The 9325-nt window shown below is 42.6% G+C and overlaps 1 protein-coding gene across 1 annotated transcript; it reads left to right on the top strand.

Moving 5' to 3' along the window:
- The first annotated feature begins 978 nt into the window (after nt 1-978).
- Nucleotides 979-4367, top strand: MTRES1 (mitochondrial transcription rescue factor 1). Its single transcript, XM_085306915.1, has 3 exons — nt 979-1917; nt 2742-2814; nt 3900-4367. The coding sequence occupies exons 1-3, from the start codon at nt 1403-1405 to the stop codon at nt 4074-4076; spliced, it is 765 nt and encodes a 254-aa protein (XP_085163041.1). The 5' UTR covers nt 979-1402; the 3' UTR covers nt 4077-4367.
- The last annotated feature ends 4958 nt before the right edge of the window (nt 4368-9325 follow it).

The raw sequence follows: 9325 nt of genomic DNA, 5'->3' as shown, positions 1-9325 counted from the left end.
GTGAGCCTCGCGGCCGGTGACGGGCGGCGCGGAGCCCCGCGGGCAGGGCTTGCTGCGGAGCCTGTCTCCGGGCGGGGGCGGGGGGTGGAGAGTAAAGTAATAAAAAGAATCTTCCAGCATCTCTCTGCTGTCTGAGTTATTTGGGCTAGAACAAACAGTATGCTTTCCCGCAGTTTTCTGGGTTTGAGCTAGTTTAGCTTATTTTCCGCAGCACAAAAACCCCCTTCTCTTCCTCGGCGTGAATTCTGCACCTAGCGGGGTTGGGGTGGCCGTTCGCTTTCTCGAAAACTGTCACGGCACTTTTACTTGGTTATACGCCCTTGCACGGGCTTTCTGACTCCGTAATTCAGTGCCTTTCAGCAGTGTGTCCAAAGCGTATGGGTGCTGAGTGAATCCCTGTTCTAACTGAAGTTTAATAACAAGAAGAACCAAACCAGCCTTGCTTTTTTCAGGCATATTGAAACCTGAGACTTTTCTCACAGAGGTCATTTCAACAGCCAGTTGTACACACGTGCACACACACACATGCGCACACACACACACACACACACACACACGCACACACACAAGCTTGTTCAGACTTCAGCAGAGTTCACTTGGGTGTAGGGAAAACAAACTTCAGTCTCACAAAATAAACAGATGTTTCCACGTATACCAGGCCATAATAAAGGTCAGTCCTCATCCTACCTACGTGGGATTGTAAATCAAGTTGTGTTTCTAAGAGGCTTGAAAGATGACTGTTTTTGTGCGCATTCTCACCCACTTCTCCCGTGGTGTGCTCCTACTGTTCAGGAAGGAATRTAGTACCGAGGAACTTGTGCAGGAGACTTGTTGCTGTTGCTGCCGTCAGTCCTGTTGCAGGATAGAGATCAGGGATATATCTCCTGAACTCTACAATGATACTAATTCCCCCTTAGGATGGGGTGGGTGGTGGTGGGGGGGAATGTTTTGCAGCTTTCTGCCATCCAGAAGTGTTTTGGTCTGAGCAGAGACTGGAGTTCAGAAACTCTTGACATTTCTGGTTTTACTTGCTTGCAGTAATGAGCAAGTTGCTTTTATTGAGAGTGAGTCATAATAAAGGTAGGTCTCCTTTTGCGCTTTATGAAAGAGTTGGCTTCCAGTTGTTGGCCCTYTCTCTTCCCTTTACGTACTGTATTTCAAGCGTACGGAGGGAAATACCGCAAGTGTGTTTGGACAGTTAATAGTAAACAGCAGAAAAGGAATTATGAATGAAGTATTCCATTTAGGTTTCTCATGTTTGTTTTCTATCTGATGTTTTAGCTATTTGTAAGGGTGGACAATGTATGAGAAACGCACATCATAATATTTGTATAGTCATGTGCTTTTAGACAAAGTATTGCGGTTTGGGGAACTAGTTAATCACCCTTTTATAGTCACTGTTATGCTGTACCTTGAGAAATACTACCAATACTCAAAGCGGTTGCTCTTTTTTACATCTGAACGTTTGTTTATTTCAGGGTATGCTATGACTGGCTTCAGACTTCCCATCACTGCTTTTAGAAAACTAAATGTCTATTTTGGACTGTGGGAGAAATTCCCCTCTTATAAACTGTACCCTTCTTGGAAGAGAAGCATATACTGTAGCTGTCAAGCACGCACAGTAAACTACATAACCTATTTCAGCATCTCCCCAGTAAAACTCTGTGTGTTAAGACTTCCTCCAGAGTGTATCTCAGTACTTTCTCTGCGGAACAAAAGTGACAAAAGCTCTAGAAGGAATAAACAAACATTACAAGAAGAGGAAGAAGAAGAGAATGAAGAAGAGGAGGAAGATGATTTAGAAGATGAATTTGATGATGACCCCAATGTAGTAAAAGATTACAAGGATCTTGAAAAAGTAGTGCAGTCTCTTCGATACGATGTAATCATGAAAGCTGGTCTAGACATTGCAAGAAAGTAAGTATGGAAGAAACGTTAACCTGCAAATGAGAAAAGTGTCATGTAGCTAAATGCTGGGTTTTTGTACCATTTTTATTACTGGGATAACTCAGTACTTGTGTTTTAGATGTAGGTTTTTTGACTCCATAAAAGTAGTTCGAGGAGTTGCACGTATGGGATGTTTCTGTTTGTTTTACCTTCTTTCCCTGAAGCTTCCTGTTTCCTGTCTTTCAGCTGTCATCACCRTTCGCAGTCTTTCTAAGATTGCTGTAGAGACATTTTCTATCAATTACCATTTATTTAAAATGAAAAAACCCAAAATACTATAGCAAGTAGTGCAAAAAACTCTTGTCTGAGAGTGAAGGAATAAAATAATATGTTGTTAAATGATTGTAGAAATAGGTAAAACTAAGTAAAAACATAACATACCAGCTCAACCAGATATATGTGCACTATACAAATACAGCACAATGTATAATCTAATGCAACCTATAGAAACTTTATATTACAACATAGTAACAGAAGATTAGTGCAACTTGATCTCTCATAAATGATTACACTGACTGGTGCAGGAAAGGGAACATTATCTGTTAGAATTTTAGGGGGGAGGTCTTTACAAACAGCTTTTTATTGCTTGCATCTCTATTGCATAGAGGGACTRTGGTAAATAGTTTCGTTTACTACCTGCGAAAGGCTTTACTTCCAGTTTGAGTCTGTCCTGTCTTAAATAAATAAATCTTTTATACGCAAATCAGACTTGGGGAAATGTCTTGCACATGAACAGTGTTCTTCACTTGTTTTGCTGCATACTGTAAATGCAATAAAACCTTATTTTCCTTCAGTAAAGTAGAAGATGCATTCTACAATAGTGAACTCAGGCTGAATGGAGAAAAACTGTGGAAGAAAAGTAGAACTGTAAGACTTTTTAAAATTTTAATACTTCTAATGCAGTGCAAGAAAATAGCTAAGGCATGACCTCTTCTCGCTCCTTTTACTTGGTCAGAAGAGCTAGCCACTAAATTGCTCTTCAAAGGTGAATAACATTGCTAAGACCACATCCAGCTGTGTGTGTGAGTGACAGTAATTCCCCTGGTAAGACTGTCTTTAGGACAGATAGGAGACGTGATATTAGTAAAAAATGAGGCTGAAAGTGGAAAGAAGGGTGATGGCAGCAAGGACAGAACTTTATTAGTTGCTGAAGGAAATTATAGTTGCAGTTGATGGAGCAAATCATTAATCTTTGAAATATATTGGTGGAGCAGCCACATGATTAAAGGAAAAGRATGTTTCATGACAGAAAGGGAAACTGCTAGCTCAGGAAGGGTTATTGTGTCTGTAATAGAGCAGGAARGAATGTGTCTAGAAGAGTCAGAGGGTAGCAGACCCAGCTGATGGTACTTTTTTGCAGCAGAGCTTCCCAGGAGCGTGGCAAACGCAGTTCTATACATGCTCCGTGTGAGGATGATGCTAGGTGGCAGTCACTGTGGTCAGATGGCAGAAGCTTTAATGCCTGATCACTTAAAGTTAGGACTAGCTTTCGAGAGGTATACTGCTGTCTTTTGTGAACCTCGAAAGGAGCATAAAAAGCTGACCAGTACTCCATTCTTTAAGATAATTTAAACTGTTTTTAAGGAAGGAGGGAGAATTTTGCATTTTACTGTTTTATGTCTGTGCTGATACAAAAAGTTTGGTAGGAAACATCAGTCAGTGCTATCTACCATAACGAGAAAGATATACTAAATTACACCTTTTTCACAGAGCTAGGTATCAGTTATTAGAGAGGAAGGGTAAAGACCTTGGCAGAGGTGATGAGATGTTTTATTGCTTATTACCTAGGCTTTCTTAGAAAATCATAGCTGGAGTATAGCCTTATCTCCTTCCTGTGAGATAAGAATAATGAATGGAAAGAAAGGAAAAAAGTTAAAATTGCACGTAAACTGTGGGAATTTGCTTTCCCCAGAAAATATTTGTGATCGTTCATCTTCTCTCTCTGTTTCCAGGTGAAAATTGGTGATACGCTGGATCTTATAATAGGTGAAGACAAAGAAACAGGAACTGTTGTAGTTATGCGCGTTGTCTTAAAAAAAGTATCTAACAAGACTGAAAGTGAAAAATACAAAGTAATTTTGAGGCGTTGGAAAAAACTAAAAGTGCCCAAACAGGATGTACTTAAGTAACAGGAGTTTGCATGTGGCAGCATGAGACTTTTTGTAGAAAACCRTATCATTTGTTGTTAAATATGAATTTTGGTTAAACAAAATTACAGTACCCTTTTTTAAGGGCTTGTGCTAGAATGTTATCTCTTTCTGCTGTGTGCATCAATATTCCTGTGCTAACTCTATCACTTTTGCTGTTAGTTCTGTTTCATGGTGTTGCAGGAGACAAGACCCAACTCTTACATTTCCAGGCAGTTTCTCCATACAGAAGTTATATATAATGAATAAAGACTTAATTCGATCACTGTTTAATTGCTGTCTGATTTTGTTATTCAGAATGGTTACATTAAAGTTGACATTATAACAAGTAGGAGAAATTTCTTAGCTTTATCTCTGGATTCATGAAATACTTTGAAAAAGTAGAATTATGTAAAACTGTTTTTTGATTTGATTTGATCTTGGGTAACAATACCAATTGTCTGTTTATATACACTGCTGTTACAACAAAAATAAAAAAGATACTGGTTGCAGCTGTGCATTTCTAAGTAGGAAACCGTGACAGAGAATGAAGGCAGAGATGCTCTCTTCTGGCATGGAGAAGGCACATCAGGAAGGACAAGTATGTAGTATTGCTGGGTTTTACTGTTTAAGTGTGCAGAGCAAAATCAAATATCAGTTCCTGTTATATACTCATTTCAGTGTGGCATTTAAGATAATACTTACGTTCAGTGGCTTTAGAGATCTGAGCAAAGGTCAAGCAATACTGCATAAAAARCGCACGTCTGTATTACTGCAAGAAAACGCTGTCACTTAGAATAGGCATCTYGGGATTAATCACCCACATTTGTAGTACTGAACACACGCTTCTTCCAACACAAAAAACTTTTTGGGATGAATTGTGGTTATACAGCATTTTTATTTTGTTAATGTGACAGAGGTGTGTGTATAGAAGAAAGCTGGCCGGTAGGAGCAGGTAGCTACTGCTTATCCAGTCTATGGCCTGAAGAGCCCAGAGAGAAGAAGACAGCCTGGAAGAGGCAGCAGCAACAGCATATTCCAGACCACTGGTTCTTGCATGTTCCTCAAGTCTAAGTGAGCAGGGAACTAGGCAGGAAATTACTGCTCATTAAGTAGGCCTGACACTGGTAGAGCCTTGTATTATCATCAGGTACATGTAAAAGCTCTGGTCCTATAACGGCTGGGCTTTCACTGCATAAATATCCCTGACATGAGAGGAAGCAATGGTACTCACTTAGCAAAAAGTTAATGAGAACCATCGTTTTAAACTACCAATAGCTACATTATGGCTGTCTTCAACCAAGCTATACCTGCTGCTGCCCATCGCCTCTGAAGTACTGCTGCTGACTACATTATTTAAAATGATTTCTAACTTTCTTCAGACATAGCTACAAATCTGTGCTGTTACATTTTCTTTCTTTTCTTTTTCTTTTTTTTGTAAGATTGCAAAGGTGTTTAAAAGATGCAGATAGATGCCTAGTTAATGTTCTAGAGGCATGATGATCTTCTAAAAATTTTGTTCTTAAAGAGGACATGATCCTGGAAACCTTTCCTAGGGGATTTCAGTGATTTTCCAGTTGCAGAAGTGAAAGGAAGGTGGTCTTATTCAGCATTCCAGGCATCAGAGGATCTTGGTTCATTCATTGCAGGCATATACGCACCCTAGCTCTGGAGAACATTCCTGTCTCAGCTGTATTTGTTGGCACACGCACCAAGTGCTGTGGAAATAAATAGATGAGGTACAGCCTGTGGTTCCCAATCCTGCTCACTGTTGCTATTCTAAATTAACTCCATTAATCTCTACCAAGGGTGCTGAGGGAAATAAGTAGAAAGATATGTTGCAAGTAATGTATCAGTGAGCTCCAGCTGCTGTTAAATAACCATTGCTTACCTGTCAAGTGTTTATCAGCATGTACCATCACAGTGCGTGTGCCCTCCAGCAGTAGTAACTGTACACGTCACAGCTTATAGTGCCAGCATGGCACCACAGTTGTAAACCTCAGGAGTGCTTCAGGACAACCAAGGTACAGATTTGAAGGAATGAAGCTTCTGAAAGGGTCTGGTCTGGATAAGGTAAGAACAACCACAACAAATCCTAATCCCCCAAGAGGGTTGGGGAAATCTCATCCGTGAAAGCAGTTGACATACATAGGAAAGAACACAGGCAGGGTCATTTCTTGATATCCTTGACCAGAATATGAATGCAACATTAGGCCAAAAACTTAGATCTGAACTTACAGAAAAGCTTATTAGGAAGTGAAGTAGGCAAGTGCTTCCTATGAAGATGCAGCACTCTCCTAGCGRTAACCTCCAGCAAAACCAACTCTTCACTGAAGGACAGAGGTGGGAGCAGGCTGCCATAGGTTTAAAGTGTTGATCCACCAGTGAGATCAGCACAGTAAGGGAAAAGAAAGGAAAATTTGAGCAATCTTACGATGGTAGGTGATAATACACTCCRCAGATTCAGGATTGAAATGGTTGAGGGGAGACCTGCCCCAGTTCACTTCAGGAAAAAAGGAAAAGTGACAAGCACAGGCAGGACGCTCTCAGGAAAACAGTGGCAGCAGGAAGGCGAGCCACTCTTCCACATGGCTCTGCCCTGGGCAAGGCTCTCTACTATTGACCATGCTGCTTTATTGGAGTCTCACACTGTTGAGCTGGTGGCGCTGGTTTCTAGAGCCTTGAACAGTTGGCACATGGACTGAGGAAGACCAAGGCTGGGGTAAGACTGACCTGCGTGCACTTGAGCAGCTGCAGGAACCGCACAAAYTCTGGGACATGCAGGAACTGCCATGTCACAGCCACACTCTTACTTGAYCTTCATGGGGCCGTTTATATGAGATAGGCTCACAGGTAAAACATACATGAACTTACCTGGTTATCAAACACGTATCTTCCCTTCATCAGCCATGAATGATGATGGGGTCCATCTGCTACCACGTTCACATATTTGGTCAGAAAACATGGCAGCATTGTATGAAGTAGTTGAACAAAAATTCAAATAGCTGATTGCTCCCCCCGCTAGAGAGGCTCTCACTACTCAAATGCGGATCACTAGTGCTATCGAGCACACAGCGGGCAGGAGACACAGCAATGCTGTTCTCCCTGCTCCAACTTCCAGGCTACGGAGGGCAAAGTGGGTTTCCGTAAGCGTGCTGCCTGCTGGGGTGGATGTCCTGCTCCAGGACATACGCATCTGCTATCCTCAGCCCAGATGGTAGAGGAAGGATCTGGAAGGGCTTCCTCTCGGCAGTACTGTTGAGGGGRTCATATAGGGAAGTTTGGGTTGCTTGTGAAATAACTGACAAGATCATTGGGTGATGCCCAGACAACTGCACTGTCCTAAGCCAAATCCGTGTTAATCGGGTGAATTCAGCCCTTTTTGCTCCACGTTTAACTCACTGCAGGAGCAACGGTCCATGCTGCAGTACCTGCTGCATGGTGGCCGGCCTGCATTACAGGGCAGGATACCTGATGATCCGGGGAACTCCTCACAAAAGACTAAGCCTAAAGTCTGGCAAAAGAGGCAGTTTGGTCAACYAAAAAATGATTGTTTCAGAAATACCTGCCTGCTGGCTGAACTGCTCCAGGCAACTACATTGTTTTGCCCGAATTACTCATCTTCTAATATTGGCATAGCTTCTTGATCAACACCGGTGCCGATGCTACTATTAGCAATGAAGGCTGGAGTGCACGAATAAAGGAGTTCCTTTTCTCGGCCTGTTAATTCCTGTCYGCTTGTGACACCAGGTTTCACATAAACCAAGGTTCTCCCAGACCTTCGCAGTCCGGAGGACGCTGCTAACCGAACAGCCACGCAGGACACCAGGCCAGGGTTCCTCTCAGCCGCGGCCGGGCAGCATGCTCTTCACCAACCCAAGAACATCGCCGGCCTGTTCCTGCATTAGCCCTAAAGCAGCTGCCTGCCTACACCACCGGGCAGGCTCTGAGCTCTGCTGTCCAGATATCAACACGCAGAGGGATTTTATTCCTCCACCTCTCCTCCCTCTTGAAGGCTATGCARTCCCCTTTTCCACAGAACAGGGTGGCACCAAAGTGTTCCTGCTTTTTTCTTTTCTTTTGGTTTTGTCTCGTTTATAACGACGGAGATGCCAGCAGGACGGCATGCAGCTGAAGGCAGGAACCTTCAGCTCCTACCAAACCACCAAGTGCTCAGCAGTCTGCGCGGGCCACGCGGCCTGCAACAACGTGCACCAGCAAAGGGGTGGGAAAAATGCGTTTGCATGTGCATGCTGGGGCAGCAATACAAACCTGAGCGTTGCTGAAGCTCAGAAAACCGTTCAGTTTTCAGTGCTTGTGCATTCAATGGACATACAGACAAGCACTTTGAAGAGGAACGGGGCATTAAAAAAATCGGGACAAGGACAGAGAGAGGCAGACAGAGCCAGAGAGAGTAAGGACAGCATTGCATGATATAAAAACATGCTCCTCGATCTCCTACAAGGGATCAGATCTCAAATGTAGGATGGGACCTTGCCGAGTGACTCATTCCTGCTGCTGACAGGCACCTCGGGATTTCCATTCCCTAGGAAGTGTTTGTGGAGCTTGAGAACACACTACCTTATGAGTAAACTGAGATGACACATTCCTGAAAGCGTAAGGAGTAAAGGAGCATTTTGCCTTCCAGAGAAGTGAGTTCAGTCACCAAAGCACTAACATACAATACTACAAAGTACCTCTGGGAACAATGAAAAAAAAMAAGTTATTTCGCCACAACAAAATTTGTGAAAGAAATGGGGAATGATTATTTGACATTTGTGTGTCGGGGCAAGATATTAATCAACTGGTTTTCCCCCAACTTTTGGTAATCATAGTTCATTTTCTTTTCATCTATTAATATCAGTTTTAGGGTGACTGGACAAAAGGGGATTTTGCCAACTTTTAAACTCAGAAGAGACATTAGGTTTTTAAAAATAAATAACAAAAAACTAGTAAAAGAAGTTTGTCCTACTCACATTTGTAGTTGTGAAAGGGGAAGAATGGGAAAAGACGACCTAATATTTCCTTGCTCATGTAGCCCGTCYCTCCCTGTAAGACCCGATGTTGCCTCCAGAACTGCTGAAGCAATTGCTGATGCTAATGAAAGCAAAATGCTCAGTGGGGACCGCAGCTGCATCTCAAGACAGATCAGGAAAGAGAATAAGCRAGAGGTCTGTCCTGTCACGAGCTTCTCTTTATATGACCACTAACTGGAAAAGCCAAGACCCAGAAAAACGACAAAAATGAGAAGG

This window comes from Rhea americana, unplaced genomic scaffold (genome assembly GCF_003343005.1).
Source record: "Rhea americana isolate MKP2758 unplaced genomic scaffold, rheAme1 scaffold_25, whole genome shotgun sequence".
Classification (NCBI taxonomy): domain Eukaryota; kingdom Metazoa; phylum Chordata; class Aves; order Rheiformes; family Rheidae; genus Rhea; species Rhea americana.
The sequence above is the reverse complement of the archived record's forward strand: the minus strand, read 5'-3'. Positions and strand labels throughout refer to the sequence as shown.

What these genes read in the sequence shown, in the direction of transcription:
- MTRES1 (XM_085306915.1), top strand. Translation starts at nt 1,403, where the DNA reads ATGCTGTACCTTGAGAAATACTACCAATACTCAAAGCGGTTGCTCTTT. An exon ending in GGTCTAGACATTGCAAGAAA is followed by an intron (nt 1,918 to 2,741) that starts GTAAGTATGGAA and finishes ATTTTCCTTCAG; the next exon opens with TAAAGTAGAAGATGCATTCT. An exon ending in TGTGGAAGAAAAGTAGAACT is followed by an intron (nt 2,815 to 3,899) that starts GTAAGACTTTTT and finishes CTCTGTTTCCAG; the next exon opens with GTGAAAATTGGTGATACGCT.